This window comes from Penaeus chinensis, chromosome 28 (assembly GCF_019202785.1).
Source record: "Penaeus chinensis breed Huanghai No. 1 chromosome 28, ASM1920278v2, whole genome shotgun sequence".
Taxonomy (NCBI): Eukaryota; Metazoa; Arthropoda; class Malacostraca; order Decapoda; family Penaeidae; genus Penaeus; species Penaeus chinensis.
Window position 1 is genome coordinate 5,047,818 of NC_061846.1, and position 20,000 is coordinate 5,067,817.

Sequence of the window (20,000 nt, forward strand, 5' to 3'; positions counted from 1 at the left end):
AGTATAAAACGCCTGAGATGTGACCATGGAACAGAATTTACAAATAAGGAATTCAGAACACTCCTTATAGAGAATAAGATTAAACAAGAGTTTTCTGCACCCTACTCTCCACATCAAAACGGAACAGTTGAGAGATCACACAAATCTATTTTTGACATGGCTCGATGTTTACTGATTGAGTCCAAATTACCCAAAGATATGTGGGGCTATGCTGTGAAGGCTGCTTGTTACATCAGGAATAGGTGTTATAATCCCAGAACTCGGAAGACTCCAGTGGAAATGCTTACTGGAAGACGGCCAAACATCAGCAAAATGAATATATTTGGAGTAAGATGTTTCGCATATGAACAAGAGAAGAAGAAACTTGATCCCAGGAGTAAGGAAGGAATATTTGTGGGCTATGATGACCAGAGCCCAGCCTACTTAATTTACTTCCCAGAATCTCAAACAGTAAAGAAAATAAGATGTGTTAAGTTCATGGAGAACTTACCTAATGTAACTGAGCCACCGAATGATGAGCAAACCTCAGATGAAGATGACATCTTGGTGGAGACTAGACTTCAAGGAAATCAAGACGAAACACAAGATAACATAGGTGAAGAAAGAAGATATCCAACTCGAGAAAGACGTAAACCCTCAAAATTAGATGACTACATTACTGAGGAACTGGACGACAGTACCTCCAGTGTGATACATAATAGCTTTATACATCATTGCTACCGAATGTCACATATCCCAGTACCAGTCACCTACCAAGAGGCTATTGCATCTCCAGAAGGACCCCAGTGGAAGAAAGCAATGGACGAGGAAATTTCTTCACTCCAAGACAATAACACATATGACCTTACCACACTGCCTGAGTCACATACAGCAGTAGGTGGGAGATGGGTCTATCAAGTAAAACCTGGACCAAACAAGGAAGAAAAATACAAAGCAAGGTACGTCGCCAAAGGATATTCACAGGTAAAAGACATTGACTATGGAGAGACCTTTGTACCAACAGCAAGAATGTCTACACTTCGTGCTTTATTGGATGTGACTGTACATAAAAATATGGTAATACACCAAATGGATGTGAAAACAGCTTATTTAAATGCTGATATTGATCATGAAATTTATGTAGAACAACCTGAAGGTTATGAGGAAAAAGATAGTGATGGAAATGTTTTGTACTGTAAACTGAAAAAGTCACTTTATGGTCTGAAGCAAAGTGGCAGGATGTGGAATAGTGTAATCCATAATTTCTTTATTTCAGAAGGATTCAAACAATCACAGAGTGATCATTGTCTGTATCTAAAGCATGATAGGTACGATGATATTTTTGTGCTTTTATGGGTGGATGACTTAATTATTGCAAGCAGTAACATGTCCCTGATGGACAAATGTAAGAAATCTCTTTGTCAAAAATTTAGAATGACTGATTTAGGCAAACTAAACTGGTTTCTTGGAATGTCATTTGTTACAGGTAAAGATTACATTGAGGTGAATCAAACCAAATATGTAGAAAAGATTTTGGACAGATTCAACATGTCAGATTGTTATGCAAGGAATATACCATGTGATCCAAGTATTGTAAACACCTCAACAGTAGAATCTAATGAGTTAATTAATGCAACTCTTTACAGAGAAGTGGTTGGAAGTCTCATATATATTATGACAGGTACTCGACCAGATTTGTGCTATGTGGTTTCAAAACTTTCACAATATATGTCAAAACCCACAAAAGCTCAATTAAATTCTGCTAAGCAAGTTCTGAAGTACTTGAAAGGCACCATGACATATGGTCTTACATTTAGAAAGTCAAATGAATCAATTCAACTCAAAGGCTTTTGTAATTCAGACTGGGGATCATCTGAAGACAGAAAAAGCATATCAGGATATTGTTTTCAATTACATAGAGATGGACCACTTATATCATGGAGAAGTAAAAAGCAACAGACAGTTGCACTTTCATCTTGTGAAGCAGAGTACATGGCCCTTACTTACGCCATTCAGGAAGCAAAGTTCCTAAGACAAACTGTATCTGATCTGTTAGGATTTAAGTTAAAGTCTGTAGACTTAGGAGTTGACAATCAAGGTGCTATTAATCTTGCCAAAAATCCAGTAAATCACCAAAGATCAAAGCACATTGATATTCGTTACCATTTCATTAGAGATGAAGTAGAAAAGGGTAATGTAAAGTTATTTTATGTTCCTACACAGCAGAATCCAGCTGATATATTTACAAAACCTGTAAACCAGAAGAAGTTGGAAGGTTTTAAATGTATCAGGGGATAGATTCTGAGATGACATACCCATTTTTAATTAAGAGGGGGTGTTGGAATAATCAAAAATGGTTATTAGTATAAGGATACTTTTATCTCATTTATCAATGATATACCTCATATTACCTAAACTAAGGTAAAAATACATTTTGTTAAGTTACCCATATAAGAGTATGTTTTCTTTTTTGTACGCCATCTAGTGGCAGACTTCTATATCCTTAATGTAAACAACCCTCGGGTGTACTGCGTAGATCCTCCTCAAATACAGAGTTAAGCGCATCAACTCTTGTGTTTCAATAATCCCCACAACGAGTCATATATATGCATTGACCATTCAAACTGGCTTAATACACGCAGGGAAGATGAATTCTTCTGTCATATCAACAGATTCTGTAACATTATCAGATTCTGTAATGAATCAGCGTCATGGTTTATGGAAAAATTATCTCTATACTAAAAATATAGATATTCTGAAGACAATTTTCCTCATTGTATATCTTTCTGGTGCTGTCAAAGTGAATGTTAATTACTTGCTTTTCAACTTTATTTCATCATAATTTTTTTATCATTAATATGAATATCAGTAATGATAAGGCCATGCGACTATTATTATTATCATGGCAAATATGACCATGACTATCATCTTTACATTCCTTAAAAATAGAAGATGGTTGCAATACTTTCTCGAGATGCAATGCAGAATGTCATCGATCTTCCTTCCGGTAAAGATAATTAAGTAAATCTATTTTATATATCATCCATCCTCTGATTGGCTATTGGTTTGACGTCATACTCTTGGACTTCCCTCATTGGCTGTTGGATGGTGATGTAATTTTTCTTCTAATTAGCAGTTTATTTAAGCGTACCTGTTGAACGAATCCTATATCTACCTTTCCTTGGTGAGTAACATGCAGAAACAAAAAATCCTTGTTGTACATATCTCATATTTTAGGATTCCCAAACCGAATCTCTTATGAAAAGTTTTAAGAATCATCCATCCCCATCTTCCTCACTCGCGAAGGCTACCAAAGACCCATAAACCGAACGTAATTCTAAAGTCCCTGTTGGCTCCATCTCCCGCTTCTTTACTCTCACTCTCACTGCCTCCCACTCTCGTTTACCCCTCTCTCAGCACTTTATCGGCTTTGTTTTGCAGGTTCTAGTCGGCGACCACGATGAGCCTGGACTTTGGATCGCTGTTTGCCAATGTCTCTCTTGATGATACTCTCGCTTTCCTCTGGAGAAAATACCTTTCCTAAGATCGTCATCTACTTCTGCCAACCGACGTCTTTCTCCTAATGATCTGTTTGTGATGTCTATACTTAGCCATTTGAGGTACACATCTCGGACCTTCAACGATGTCACGTTTAACTGTAAGGACACGTATTACATCTGTACATATATATTTCCTTCTGTATAATCGCATCCGTCAAGAGAAGAGTCTACATTTGTCATGGTGAGATCGATTTCTTGCGGTGATACTTCAGCAAGCTGGGTTGTCTTCACCTTATTTCAACACTCCCTTTGGAGAGACTCATCAGCTACTAGTCTACTTCTGCCTCATATTGAGGAAATTCATTCTTCCCATCAGTCTCGTCACCCTTTCAATTAAAAAACTCATATTTTGTCCGCACAGTCTAGTTTGTACTAGTGTCCTCTACTTCTAAGGGGTAGGGGGGGGGGGTCTATACCATTCCTTAAGCAATGGACAGCAACTTAATGAGAAAGGTGTCAGTCCCTCCATGTGCTGCTACACTTGACGAGACTGGCATAGTACCTAGGGAACACGTCTCTTCACTTCTGACATCCTCAGATTATTGGCATATGCCAGGCACCCTCTCCATAGACCGCTTGGTTCTTCGACGTGACTTAACCTGCATCCATTTCCGTATGTTTGTCAATACCTGTAGCCTACATAAGTATAGATTAGAAATGTAAATAGTGGCTGTTACATAGATATGTTTCCTCACATTCTATCATCCACATCATTTATTGATTATCATTTGTTTGCATTTATAGTATCGACCACAAAAATTATTTGTAATTACGACCACGCCAGATGGTAAAATATACAATAGTTACAGCAGAAGAGACATATTAGAATGAAAGAAAACGGAATCCTTTTCACCGGTAACTACAATATTTTTTTTCTTTCCAATCACCGAGGCGGATCTTCCTCTTATTTAATCTTGATGATTTCTTTCAGGTTTTAAGAAATGCTTAAAGATATAACCTCCAAATTTCATTCTTCATATCTCATAGATTTTGGGAGTCTGTGCTGTATAATCGTTATCATTGCTGTAGCTATTACCATAGTGATTACTATTACTGCAGGGTGGTTAATTTACATACTTCGTTACTACCTTTGTGGTTCTTAGGTGTATATATAACACATAGCTTCCACTTCACCTTGTTTTGGGGAAATGAAGAATGCTCTAATATATTTGGATAATACAAACCCTTGATGACTGAGCAAAGCCTTGGAAAAATCCTTAGAAATTTCGCGGTTATGGCTACACAGTTTAAACGTTGACGGTAACATTAGAATTCGTTCTCAAGTGGTTACGCTGTTGTTAGCTAATATGTTTAACGGGGACGAGATTCATTGAGGTGTGCATAGAAGTCACGGATGGGTGGGTGAACGAGACCATGCAGGGTAGAAAAGCAGAATGGTGGGTCACGATTTAAGTCATATAAATTATAGTTGGTTTACCAACATATGGATAATTAAAACAAATATATGTGCTAGACATCAAGGTCATACCACTAATGTATGGATAGTTTGTAATGAAAAAAAGCCAATTTCTTATGCATAGCGTCGTCGGGGAAACCAAAAGGTGCTCCGAGTGAGCGTTGGCTTCACAGTCTTAATTGTCTAAATTTTGTTAGATATCTTCCACATGGCTGTATGATACTAGTGTTACGAATTCGTGCAGCAAGGAATAACAACGATCTGGATTTTTTGTTTTTTTATTCGGGAGATGCACTTTACTCCTAAGTATGCTCTGATAATTTAGCCGAATTGTGCATGGAGAGCATTAGAACATACCAAGCTTTACATGTTAAAGACTACACTGAAATGTCATAAAGTTTATAGAAATATACTGCACAACTCTTTTTCACGCCCACGCACATACGCACTAATATTGATTTTTTCACTCGCATGCTTGCTAACAACAGTTTTCCTAAACATTAATCCAGTCCTTAATAACAGAAATAGTAGTTTTCATTGGTTATTGGTTAATGGTTAATGGTTAAAAACAAAATAAATATGCTAGACATCTAAGGTCATGTAGCACTATAGTTAATGTTAGTGAAGGGTGGTTGGGTTAGTGATTAGTTGTTAAAGCTGGGTTAAAGAATTGGTGAGTGAATGGGTTAGGGTCGGATGAGGTAATGTAAAGGGTTAGATCAAGTGAAGGATATATATGCGTTTGAGGAAGAAAAACAGGTTGTCAAAGCAGAAATTGTGAGATTCTGTAAGGATGTCTAATAAGTTGGGATGTCTATGTAGAGAGGATTGGTGGGAGAAAGTAGAGGTACGGGCTGCTTCAAAACGTGGGCATGACAATAGAATATGTGGGACTGAAAGAGGAACATTACATAAGGGACATAGGGGTGGATCGGATTGTGACATCAGATAGGAGTGTGTTAGACGGGTGTGGCCAATGCGTAAGCGGGCGAGAGCCGTCTCCCAACGTCTGTTCCGATGGAATGGAGCTGACCAGGAGGAGATTGACAGTTTTACAGTATGTAATTTATTAGTGTGGAGACTTGACCAAAAAGATTGCATTCGATTATACAAGAAGGTCTTAAAGTGTGGGTAATAATCCATGGCTGGGATATGTGAGAAACGTGATTGGTTTGATGTGGACATAGCAGCGTAGCGTGCTAGAGTATCTGCCTGTTCATTGCCGGGGATTCCAACATGGCTGGGTACCCAGAAATTTTTTATTGTTTTATGACGTGTGGACAGGTAGAACAACCTGTTCTGGATCTTACAAACAAGGGAGTTGGTCGTGTGTATTGACTTTATGAGAGTTAATGAGTTTCGGGAGTCAGTAAAAATTGTATAAGAGGAAGAGGGGAGTGAGTATATGTGTTTTAAGGCAAAAAGGATTGCATACAGTTCTGTAGTAAGGACACTGGATTCAGGAGGGAGGGGGTATTTGAAAGTACGAGTTGGGAAGATCACTGCAAAACCAGCACCGGAGGTGGTTTTGGAGCCGTCAGTGTAGACGTGAATACTGGAGGAATGAGTGAAGGCATGGTCAAGGAAATGGGTGAGAAGGACAGTAAGAGGCTTTTGCTGGGATGGGGTAGGATGATTGGGTGTAGGGAGAATATGAGTAGGAGGAGGATGGATATCGGCAGTCACTTTGAGTGTGGAGGGAGCGGGAGTTGTAGAATTTGAAGGTGGATGAGTATCAGTTTGGGACTCTATTATGTAGTTCTGGATATCTTCAAGAGTTTCTGTAATGGGGTTGGTTGGGGAGTTTTGTGAGATAAAGGTTTTCTTGTGAGGGGGGGAAGAGAAGTCTGGTGTCTGAAAAATAGGGGCAAAGGAAGGTGGAGGTGATTGTGAGATAGGGGAAGAGGGGGTGGAACGTTTATTCTGTCTGCTGCGGGTAGTGTGGGGAGGGAGAGGGGAAGGTGTTGGGGCTGTAGTAGAGATTGGAGTGTCTGGAATTAGGATGGCAAAAGAATTTGATTGGGTAGAGATTGGAGTGTCTGGGTTTATGATGGCAAAATAATTTGACTTGGGAAGGTAGGAGGTAGAAGAGGGGAAGTTAGATGGAGCGGGGTAGGGTTTAGGAGAGGGTGTGGGAGCTTGGGAGGTAGGGGGATTAGCAGAGCGAGCGACATTACTGGAGTAGGGGGTAAGAGAAAAACCTCGTCGACGTGCGTCCTGTCTGGCTTCACGTAGAGTGAGTCCAAGTCTGAATCTGAGAGTTGCTACCTCACTCAAATTTGTAGGTGGGGCAGCCTCTATAAAATACATTATGGGGGCCGCCACAGTTTGCACATGTGCGTGATTGTGCAGAGCAGTTTGATCGAGTATGGCCAGGTTGGGCACATAGCGGGCATCTGGCTGTGGAATGACAGTATTTGGCTGGGTGTCCTAAACGACAACAATTTTGGCACTGACGAGGAGGAGGTTGATATGGTAGGAAAGGTAGGGATTCCCCACCTATGTAAACATTAAAGAGAAGGTCATGTCTACGGAAAGTAATTTTGGCAATGTTAATGGATTTCTTACGATTTCCTCTGGGAGGAATGGAGTAGCATTGTACGTGTTGCATCATAGTCTGTGAGACAGGCGAGTAAGTCCTCTCCACAATCTGACCATTCTTTGTCATAGATTGGGCAATCTGTTGGGGAGATAGAGACAGTTCCGGTGCAAGTATTGAGGGTTGGATGAAGTTCTGTAGGGATGGGATTACCACATAGATCAGATAGTTTTGTTAATGCTATAGCTTGGTTTTCAGTTGTTATTGTGACGAGACGGGAGTAGTCGGGTCGGCTACGGAAAGAGACTTTGCCTACTTGTTTTTGGAGGCATTGTTGGAAGAGGAGGGTGTTTTTAGAGTAGGGAGCTGTGGGAGGGATCACGAAAAATCGGTCCTATTTGGCTGGGCTAAACAGAGTATTTAGGATTCTTATAGAGGTGGGGGTAGTAGACCTGTGGGGACGTGTGGAGGAGGGAGTAGTGTTGAGGGGGGTAGTGTTATGGGGAGGTGGGCAATAAGGTTGTAAGATAGTAATAAGGGGAGATGGGGTGGTTGATGAAGAAAGTTGTGGGAGTAAAGGTGTTGAAGTTGAGCATGTTGGGAGAGTAGAAATGTCTCCTGGGGGTTGGTTGTTGATTAGGGTTGATACTGTACTAGTATGCATTGATGATGGGGTAGTTGTTGCAGTGTTCGGAGCCGTGGTCAAAGGAGAGCCAGGATTGGGGCTATTTGATAAAGGGGTTACGTCTTCATTATTGGCCATGATAAGCCTGGAGTATGTTGGGGAAAAAAATAGTCCAACCCTCAGGGTCCCCTTGAGAGGTAAGGGCCAGGTATCACAGGGGAATACCGTGTCCATGGTTCCCTCAGGCCGTTCAGGACTGACAAAGTCAGCCTTTCATCCTTTCAGCACGGCTCTCACACCTTAGGAGGTGGATAGTAGAAGGGATTGGTGAAGAAACTGAAACGAAAAGTATGAGTGGGAAAAAAGACTATGCAAAATTAGTTGAGTCGATGGCCCAAGGTTGAGGAGTTCCCCATCATTGGGTCTCAGTCTCCGTCTCCTAAGCCCCCCCACGACAACAACGGGCAAAGGATTGGGGAGGTAGTTTTCATTGGATCAAGTTTATTTCTCCCATAAAGTAAATTAAAAATACGCAAGGAATAAAGAAATAAAACAAGAATAAGTTAATCATATTTATTTTTACAATAGCTTAATATTACATAACTCAGTACACAAAATATAAAGTACTTTTTATAATATATGTTCATTCTCTTTGTGCTTATAGCTTCTGCACTGGTAACTCAGCAAAGTTCTCCAACGTGGCGGCAACATTTTCTGGATCGCCTTTCCGACTTATTCCAATTACGTTTTAATCCTTTTCCACCATTTTCAGATAAAGTTCAACCATTTATCCACATTCCCGTCATTATTTTCCATCTCACTCAACACTTGATTTGAATGCGGTCTTGAAAAGAGAACATTTTGGCGATCAAGTTAACCAAGATATATTGCTTTAGGTTTCTCTCCGAAGTACTCACTTGCCACATCTTGCTTTGCTGAATAATCCTATCCCTTGTCCCAAACAAAATAACACAGAACGAAATACACAGAAAAAAACCCCGAAGTTCTCTGAGAAAATAACCAAAAGCAAATGATCTTGACAACTTGCTCGCCAAAATAAGCACACAATCCATTCGCTTGTTCCTAATATTTACCAAAGGTAAGTGTCATTCATCTATTTATCTTTCTTATGAAGAAAGGACGTTGCTATATACTGTTATGTATGTGTAGAAAGACGCAATGCAAATGTCAAAGGTGAATGATTTTTGTGATGATGATAATAATAATAATAATAATAATAATAACAATAATAATAATATTAATAATTCAACTTCAGTATTAAGTGAGAATATCATTAAGCCCCATCTTTTAAAAAATAGCAAAAGATGATGATCAGTGATGATAATACTAACATTATTCTTGACGATGATGATAAAGAGCAATCATAATAATAATCATAACAATAATAACTATTATTATCATTAAATATTATAGCATAATGAAAATAATAACACATTCATAATAATTATACTATTTGGTAATAATAATAATATAATCTAAATCTACGTAAAATATCTACAGAATGTCATATAAGGATGATTTATGATATTTCATAATCAAACTGAACCTAATCATACAAGGATAACATTACAAAAAGCTCTAGTAAATATGAATGTATATTTCTCTTAAATTTTACCCCCCAAAAAAAACATTCGGTCTAAGCACTTCCCTTCTCTTTACTTGTACATGATTATTTTTTCGATCTTCCGCAAAAGATTATTTTGATCATTATATATTTTTGAGGGAATTTTAATTTGAATGTCCATCGCCGTTGGCACCCATGACTGGAAGCACTGATCGTGACTCCACATCAACATTTCACAATCCTAAAAATGTCGAAATTCCATTCAGGTTGAAACCAGTTCTTTGTAAGACGCAATTTACATGTAAATAAAGAAGATACGACAAGAACAATAATAATAATAATAAAAAAAAAAAAAAAAAAAAAAAAAAAAACTAAATTTCAACAGCAGGCACTTTCATTCTGGTTTTCGTAACGAAAACAAGGAAATTTACGCTCACATTTCCAAAATATTCCTTTCAGTTCAAGAAGGTTGTAAACACGATGGCAAATATGAAACAGCTGAACATCGACATTCGTAATAGACACTAAGCTGATCTGAAGAGGGTAACACATATATTGTACTGGCATTTCGTTACAAAGAATTGTCCCTTTGAGAAGCATTTTTTCCTCGGTGTATATATCTATATATCTACGCTGTTTTAATTTGTTTGGTTATTGATGTGTGTGTGTGTGTGTGTGTGTGTGTGTGTGTGTGTGTGTGTGTGTGTGTGTGTGTGTGTGTGTGTGTGTGTGTGTGTTTGTGTGTGTATGTTTGTGTGTGTGTGTGTTTGCGTGTGTGTGTGTGTGTGTGTGTGTGTGTGTGTGTGTGTGTGTGTGTGTGTGTGTGTGTGTGTGTGTGTGTGTGTGTGTGTGTTTGCTTAATGAATGATACATGATTTGATATATAAAATAAAAATTGCAATGCTTTAATACCTTACACAAATATTTTTGACATACAAATGATGATAAATCATTACAATCTGGACATTAATAAACAAAAGAAAAGCATAAGATTAGACAAATTAATAACTTAGTCTTATTGTATAATACTAATCATGATTGTAGCTCTTTCTAATGATAACCCTAACAATAAAAAATGACTGCATATCGAAAAAGTGGCAGGTTTGAAAAATCAACATCGTTATAGCTATTCAACATAATCTCATTACATTAAGCTTGTATATAAAAAGGCCTGAATTCACAGAGTTAACAATGAATGCATATATTAACATGTACACAATATTTTAATGTTTAGACTGTTATCTTACATATTCAGTCCCATGCCTGTTATTTTCAATTTTTCGACTTCGCTTAAATCAAACTTATTAAACCAAAATTATTCATACAAAAAAATCTTTTTTTTTTAAAGTTTCGTTTCATGATGCAAACAATAACTAACATTACATTTTATGTTATGTAAACTTCAATACCAAGGTCATGTTGAGCAATGAACATTTCATACCAATGGATCATGGAGTTAAAAAATAAAGTCATTTCACGTACTTCTAAAACAGGACTGAGGAACGATAGTCTTATGTCAATAATGAATTTACGAGACATTTCACGTAACAATAAAATATTACAGTCGTTCCTCATTGGAAACGTATTCTATCTTTCGTTTTCTTTCGCATTTCTGTAGTTTACCGAGCCAAGATAAAACAGTATTTATTTACAGAGCTATTTAATCATTTATGGAAATAATCATCTTGCTACATCAAGCCAGAGATGGAAATTGAAAAGTCGTAGATTATTTTCGAATATATTATTACAAAAAGAAAATTAGTAATAATAATAATAATAATGATAATAATAATGACGGATTACCTAACTACACTACATTACCTTCAACTCAATATAGATTCATGTATACACGCATTTGAAATAAATATTCGAAGTGAAATGTTAATCATAATGAGAGGTATAATCTCTATAAAATGTCATGAGAATTCCTCCCTTTAACCGGAGGAAGGAATGGACACAAGAGCCGTTTCTTCGAAAGGAATACTGGGTTAAAGAGAGCACTGAAGAGAAAGATAGATAAATAAGAGTGTAAAAGACTGAAACAAAAAGAAGCATTGAGACAACAAATACAATATGAATACATTGTATTTCATCAATAATGATTTCGAGGAATACAATGCAAGAAAATCACCATTTCACACCATAAGTATCCAGTAATACAAAGGCCAAAAATCTGATTAAGAGAGGCTTGACTAGCAAGAATTCATTAATCGACTAAAAAAATCCAATATTAAGTTAACATAAAATTTTCAAAACACCACCTGGAAAAATCAGAAAAAAATCAGCAATATACAGTGCTAGATATAAACATTATATACATTTAAGTATCTATTTCATCATCCAGCGAAGGACACAAACCAAAGAATAATAACAACAACTAAATACTATTCAATTGCTAATTCTGTTACACTACTGAGCCATACGATTACTCAAAACTATTGATATAATAAAATATAATCTCAACTTCAAATGCTTAACTGAATAAGCATCTTTTTTCAATACTATTTGAAGAAGTGAAGCATACAAAACTCCTGTTTTCATTAAAGCAATAACAGTTCTTCAAAAAGGTTAAATCCTCCTTTTCTTACATCATAAATTTACCTTACGCGAGAGACACTTTGAATGAGTTCAGCCCACTACGGGACTCGAAACAGCGATACTAAACAATAAAGAGGAACGTTATTCTCCTTTGATTATATTTAACACTGAAGACGTTCAAAACTCTCCGTCAGACAAACGAGTATTCCTGTTTGCGATTTCTTTCAGCTGGTGGCGCTCGGCTTCGAAATTCGACGACCCTACGAGCCGCCACGTTCGAACTTCGAAATGAGCGAACTGACCCGCGAGTTAGACCTCTTGATGCTCTCGGCACCCAACGACACAGGACTCAGACTCCGGACGCTCTCGTCGATCCACTCGAAGTCGGGCGTCATAGAGTCGGCTGTGAACATCTCCTCTGTCGTGTCGCTGCTGACGAGACACGCCGGGATGCTCATGTCTCTGGTGAAATGCGAAGGACCCACAGCACCTTCGGCCACTCCTTCCTCGAAGGCAAGGACGTCTGTGGGGGTTTTCTCGGCGGATCTTACGTCCGTAGGGGTTCTCTCGGCGGATCTTACGTCCGTAGGGGTTTTCTCGGCAGATCCTATGTCTGTGGGGTTTTTATCAGCGGATCCTAAGCCTGTGGGAGTTTTCTCGGTGGATTCAGTACCTGATTTGCTGTCACTGTCATCAAAGTCGAATTCTGAACGTCCATCCAGAAAGTCGACCAGACTTAATCTCTTTTCTTCGTCATCCTTGATGTCCTTCTCCATCAAGGACACATTTTCCAGAATCTCAGCGAGGAGGTCTTCTATGACTGGCAGCTTCTTGGGGGATTCAACCTCTTCCTTTTTCTCTTCCTCTTTTGGCTTTTCTTCTTCTCCCTCTGGTTTCTTTTCGTCACTTGGACTGATCTCTTCTTCCTTTGCACTTGCAACCAAACTCACAGCTTCGTCTTCCACAGACTTCTTGGTGGTTTCCTTCTTCTTTTTACGCATTGGTAAAATCACACAGTGACTATAGAACTTTTTGTAGAATGGGTGACTAGCATGCTCATGTACTAGTTCATTCAGACCATGGGTTGCAGGGAGCGTCTTAGTTGTCTTATAGAGGATGGCTTTACTGTCCGCTGGATCCCCTAAAGTGTTGGATCGCTTGGGCTTCGATGACTTTTCTGGCTTATCGAAAGACCTCCGTCCTCCCGAGCGTCGTATCAAATTCAAATTATCGAGTCTGTCTCTCTCCTCAGGATCTCCTTTCTTGTCGCCATTGAGAATGTCTAAAGAATGGAAGCTAGCGGCCTCTACGTCATGGAAGCTCGTAGAGTTCCGATCACCTTCGATACCTACCCCTACACTCGACTCCTTGTCACTATAACCACTGTCCAACAGAGGCTCACTCTTAACGCTATCTCTCTCACTCTTCTTATAGCTAGAATCGTCTTCTTCTTCAGTCGTCGGGCTTTGTACCTGTAGGCACATACCCCACACTCGACTTGGGTGCTTTCGTACTACCGACCTTTCTCTTTCTCCTCCACTCTCAGCACTTGTCTCTTTCTTATTAAATATACGCACAAATTTGGACACTTTACTTTCCTTCTTTTCACTGACTAGAGTCTCTCCGTTTGCTTCGGGGTCTGCATCCCCCGTTAGCTTATGGATGCCTGGACACTCTTCCAAGAAAATGGACTTTGGAGGGCTTAATTTCACCGCTGGTTTGTTGTCCAAGCCTGTACTGTCTTCCAGTTTCTCCACCGTGTATCTGTCAATGCCTGGCCAACCGTTTGTAATGATCCTGCCATTATTCAAATTTACTTCAAACTTAGTTTCCGGTGAGATCTGTTTGTCTGGGGATGGTTTGCTCTTTATTATTTGTCCTGTTGGCGATCTCTCATTCTGTAGCAAGGGCTGAGTCTCATTGCCGTTCTCTAGTTCTGAGTCTTCTTGGAGCTGGTTGTCTGGAGTCTGTACTCTGTCCTTTGTTGTCGATTCATCTACCTCTTCTGTAATGCTAGATTCTTTTGTACTTTCTTTTGCATTATCTGGAAGTTCTTGGTGGTTGTTATTGCTAGCGTTAGATGGGTCAGTGGCCGCCCTTTCCGCTTCCTCGCTCTCTTCATTCAACTCGTTTTCATCTTCCTCAATCACTATGTCACAAGGTTCTATAATGTTGATGGGGATTTCTCGTATGGTGGACGTACTTCTATCGCCATTTTTCAAAACGTTGTTATCCTCCAGGTTCTTGAAAAATCTCTCTCTGGCCGAAAGGTTTATGGTGCTGGGAGAAACGTACGTCCTGTCGTCCTTAGCCACGTGCGTCCCTGCCGGCCAGTCGCACTTGGTCTTCAGCCTCTTCGAACTGCCTTCGGCCTCAGCCTCGTCCCCGTGTTTCAGCTCGGTGATGTTCCTCTGTGCGAACACCGCCGGGCTGTCCTCCTTCTGACTCTTGGGCGCACTGCTGACGAACGGCGCCCCGCTCTCCCGCGAGGTTGTCATGGTTCCAGAGGAGACCACAACCTCGTGTTCCCCGCTGGAACCATGGGGCTTTTCTCAGGACTGCGGCGTGGTGGCTTCGCAGGTGTCCATGCTGGAGACGCGGAAGCACATGCGGGCACCGAGGGCACATGAGTTCGAGGGCGAGGCTAAGTGCACCAGAGGCTCGGAAGGGCGAGGTGTGGTCGAGGCGCGCACGATTTCCTGAAAGGGAAAGAGGAAAGTTACAACTAATAACTTTGTGGGCTGATTTTACACGGTTTTGTGTATAATTTCCGTTATATCTAAAATAAAGAATTCGTCATCAAAATATTATCACTGAATCATAGACAAATCGGATAATGTCTTAAACCACGCAATATTTTCTAAATCTACAGTACTATTAAGTTACCAAGCCTACTCTTGATACGAATATGAGATAGATAGATAGACAAATTAATAAAGAGGTGAGAGGGAAGAACAAAGAGAAGGAGAAAAACGGACATACACATAAATTCAAACATGAAAGAACGACTCCCTCAACCCAAAATACCGAAAACAACCCCCACCCTCCCCCCCGCGCAACCGGACCCCTCACCCACCTTCCTCAACACTTGCGGAATGGCCTCCTCGTCCACAGGGCCCTGAGGGATGAAGCTGAGGGCGTTGGAGTTGACGCAGAAGCGCTTCCCCGTGGGCTTGGGTCCGTCGTCGAACACGTGGCCGATGTGAGCACCGCAGGTCGCGCAGCCCACCTCCGTTCGGGCCAGTGATGGGTTGCACACTAACAGCAGCAAGTTAGCACCAACTGGGGAGAGAAAGGGTGCCGTTAGAAGAGTCAGTAAGGGGTTAGATGACAGAGGAATATTTAGGAGGATTAGAAGGGGGTTTAGAAGAGCCATATGGGGTTGAAAATGATATAAATGTTTAGAAGGGCTCTAGAAGTGATATAAATGTTTAGAAGGGCTTTAGAAGCGATATAAATGTTTAGAAGGGTTAGAAGGATCTTCTAGTAGTTTATAAACGAATTATTTTGATATAACGATTTTCATATAGAGAATTTGTAATTGACCTTTTTGCACGGAACTGAGTTGCAACTGAGGAAGTTAGGTGGGAAAATCGTCATAAAAGTTATATACGTATATGTAACGGCCAGAAAAAAACAACTTTGCAAGTAGTATAAATAATAATTACACACATATATAATGATGACGATGACGATGACTACAACTACCACGACGACGATGATAATAATTACCATCATCACCACTGCATCATTATAAATAACCATTACCATAACAACCATCACTACCACTACAACAACCAACAACCAACACCACCACCAAAAAAAAAAAAAAAAAAAAAAAAAAAAAAAATACTTACCATGAGACAGATCCTGCTTGAGGGAGACCTTTTCATTATCGATGACGTCATAGAAAGCAGGCCAACCGGAGCCCGAGTCGTACTTGGTGTGCGACAGGAACAGCTCCTCCCCGCAAACCACGCACGAATAGATCCCGCGATCCCAGTGTTTGTAGAACTTGTTGGAGTAGGGCCTGTGGAGAGAGAGAGAGAGAGGGGTTGTTAATGTTTGTTTGTTTGTTGTTGTTAGTTTTGGTGTTTTCTTTGTTATTTTTTATTGCGGTGGGTAGTAGGTGCTGTCAATTGAGGGTTTGGGGTAGGGCCTTTGGAAAGAGGGGTTGCTAATGTGTTTTTTTTTTTGTTATTTTTGGTGTTTCTTTGTTATTTTTTACTGCGGTGGGTAGTAGGGGCTGTTAACAGAAGATTTGCTATTAGTATTTTTGTTCTTTTTGTTTGTTTCGTTGTTTCAGTTTGGTTGTTATTGTTGTAGGAGTGGGTAGTCGGGCGTGTCGAGAGAGGGTATGTTAATGTTTTTGCTTTTTTTTTATTTTTGTTGTTTTCGTTTAAACTGTTATTGCAGTGGGTATAGGGCCTGTCAACAGAGGTGTTGGTAATGCTTTTATTGCTTGTTTGTTTTCGATTGGTTGTTATTGAGGGTTTGTTGTGATACTTTTTTTCCCGCTGTTTCGGTCTCGTTTGTTATTGTTAATGGAGTGGGTAGTAGTGCATGTAAAAAGAGGATTTGTTGTTGTTTTTGCTTAGATTATTATTGCAGTGGTTGTAGTACACGGTCTGTAAAAAGAAGTTTTGATATTCATGTTTTTATTTGTTTGTTTGTGCTGTTGCTTTGGGTGTTATTAAAGCAAATGCTACGATTAGTGCGATGAGGTATGGGTTAGTACTTCCAGGGAAACGGCCTAAGGATAGATTTTGTTGTTAATGCCTTTTTTTGTTGTTTTTTGGTGTCCTTGCTGTTTTACTTTATAAGTAATATGAAGTTTGTGTTTCAATCTTTTGGTTAAAAATATAACTTAACGTAATTTTGAGTTTTTTTCCTACAAATAACCAATTAATAAGAATAGGTGCCAATCCCACTGTAATATCAGTTTATTTATTGTATTTACACATAGATGGCTCTACAAGTGCTTAGTCACCAAGGAGTCAGTTATTAGTCCTACTTATCTCACCTGTTTACCTTTTTCTCGACTCTTGGAAAGGGTCTTTTGCATTATTTCTTTGTCTTAAATGTTATCGAGATTTTAATAACAATGTAATAATCATAACACCAATAACAATAATAACATTATCGATATCAACTGTATTAATAAGAAAAACACATATTCCCGCCAATTCAAGGAATGGGGAAATCAGGATCGGTCACAAGGGCTACTGATAGACTCCTTGCCGGCTGAGCACATGTGGAGCCATCTGTGTGGAACATTTACAAAAAAAAAAATAAAAAAATAAAAAAAAATACAAGGAACAGAACATAAATCCGGGGCGGTTGGGTTAACTTTCCGTTGATATACTACTTAGAAAATAGCTTCATTATCAATCACGGTTTTTGGATATTAAAAACATTCGAATATTGGCACTAAAACGAAATTGTTATGCCATTAAACGGACGGAATTCTCACCGGGCTGGACTACGAGCGTATTGCAAAACAGCATGACGCAAGTGTATACAATGTGTCTTCAACATGATTACGTTGCCAGGAAACCAGAGAAGTGTCCTTGGAAATCTTATCTTATTTGACTAAACGTTCCAAGTCGAGCAATGACAAAAAAAGAAAAGAAAAAAGGACAGAACAAAGACATTTCTTTCATTGTTTTTCGTGACTCGTTAAGACTTGCGTCGTGAGCAAATTCATATGTAATTGCATTCCATAATTAAATTCCGGCCTTACATTCTAGGAAGAAACACGTAAATGAAACGGCAAATAGAATGGTAGGAAAGGAGGACGAAGGGGAAGAAGAAGAAGAAGAAGAAGAAGGATAAGAAGAAGAAGAAGAGGAGAAGGAGTAGAGGGAGAATTAGAAGAAGGAGAAGAAGAAGGAAGAGGAGAATAAGAATAAGACACAAAGATGACAAAGACGAAAAAGAGGGAGAAGAAGAAGATCAATAACACGAAAAGGGCAAATAAGAAAATGAAGAATAGGATAATACGAAATTAAAATCATATAGCATATATATATATTTTTTCTCTCTCTCGCTCTCAAACACGCACATATAAATTAAGATAACAGTAATGCATTCAAGTCAAGTCTAAATCATATTGCTGAATCATTGTTTATAATTTCCTGTAAAAATACAGATTCAGACATAAAACATACATACATATATGCACACACATGCATACACACACACACATACATATATATACACATATATATATATATATATATATATTATGTTCTAACTTTATAATTATTAGTATTATGTTTGTTAATAATATCTGTATTATTATTATCATTATCATCCTAATTATTTGTTATCGAAGATCATATACAATATTACAATTAATTATCAAAAATAATCTTATAATGGTAATAATAATAATACTAATATCAATATCAATAACTAGTGAATTATAACATAATCAACATATTTTTACTGATATCAGGATTTTCATCACTATTACTATAACCACAGGCTTTCGACGTGTACTATAATTTATCTTTTAAACTTTTTTTTTTACCATTTCATACATTCACATTTATCCTTTCTCCAAATCACGTAACCTATAAATAATCTTAATAATCTAAACTGTTATAAGACCATTCACTATACTTGGCACTGCTGACGTATTTTCTTTTCGAATGAAAATATCAATATTAGTTAACTAGCTTAATAAAAACCAAGTGTTATGGATACGCCTGTCTAGCTTTCTATATAACAATTTATTTAATAGTCTATCTACGTAACTACATCCCTTCTACAGTCAATGAATCTCTATATATCAGTCCTGTCTATCTATCTAGTCCATTTGTCTATCTATCTAGTCCATCTGTCTATCTATCTAGCCTATCCATCTGTCTATCTATCTATTTATCTATCTGTTTGTCTATCTATCTACGATCTATCTATTCATCTATCTGTTTATATACACGAAGAAACTACTCAAGAAACCATATAATAATAACTCGACGTAAAAAACACTAACGAAGGAGGGAAGAATGAGGGAGAAAAGGAAAGGGGAGGGAGGGAAGAGGGAGAAGAAATGGGAAGGGGGGAGGGGGGAGGGGAAAGGAGGGAGAGAAGGAAGGGGGGAGGGAGGGAAGAGGGAGAAGAAATGGGAAGGGGGGGAGGGGGGAGGGGAAAGGAGGGAGAGAAGGAAGGGGGAGGGAGGGAAGAGGGAGAAGAAATGGGAAGGGGGGAGGGGGGGAGGGGAAAGGAGGGAGAGAAGGAAGGGGGAGGGAGGGAAGAGGGAGAAGAAATGGGAAGGGGGGAGGGGGGAGGGGAAAGGAGGGAGAGAAGGAAGGGGGAGGGAGGGAAGAGGGAGAAGAAATGGGAAGGGGGGAGGGGGGAGGGGAAAGGAGGGAGAGAAGGAAGGGGGAGGGAGGGAAGAGGGAGAAGAAATGGGAAGGGGGGAGGGGGGGAGGGGAAAGGAGGGAGAGAAGGAAGGGGGAGGGAGGGAAGAGGGAGAAGAAATGGGAAGGGGGGAGGGGGGGAGGGGAAAGGAGGGAGAGAAGGAAGGGGGAGGGACGGAAGAGGGAGAAGAAATGGGAAGGGGGGAGGGGGGAGGGGAAAGGAGGGAGAGAAGGAAGGGGGAGGGAGGGAAGAGGGAGAAGAAATGGGAAGGGGGGAGGGGGGAGGGGAAAGGAGGGAGAGAAGGAAGGGGGAGGGACGGAAGAGGGAGAAGAAATGGGAAGGGGGGAAGGGGGAGGGGAAAGGAGGGAGAGAAGGAAGGGGGAGGGAGG

General features: G+C 39.5%; 1 protein-coding gene across 1 annotated transcript in view; it reads right to left on the minus strand.

Annotated features, from left to right (window-relative positions):
• Positions 1 to 14,795: 14,795 nt before the first annotated feature.
• Positions 14,796 to 20,000, minus strand: part of LOC125039886 (peptide methionine sulfoxide reductase B1, chloroplastic-like) — a 62,231-nt gene continuing 57,026 nt past the window's right edge. Inside the window, exons 3-5 of the mRNA XM_047634234.1 lie at positions 16,101 to 16,273; positions 15,320 to 15,525; positions 14,796 to 14,942 (exon numbers count right to left, since the gene is read on the minus strand). Of these exons, the coding sequence (XP_047490190.1) occupies positions 14,796 to 14,942; positions 15,320 to 15,525; positions 16,101 to 16,273 (526 nt within the window). The remainder of the gene's footprint in view (positions 14,943 to 15,319; positions 15,526 to 16,100; positions 16,274 to 20,000) is intronic.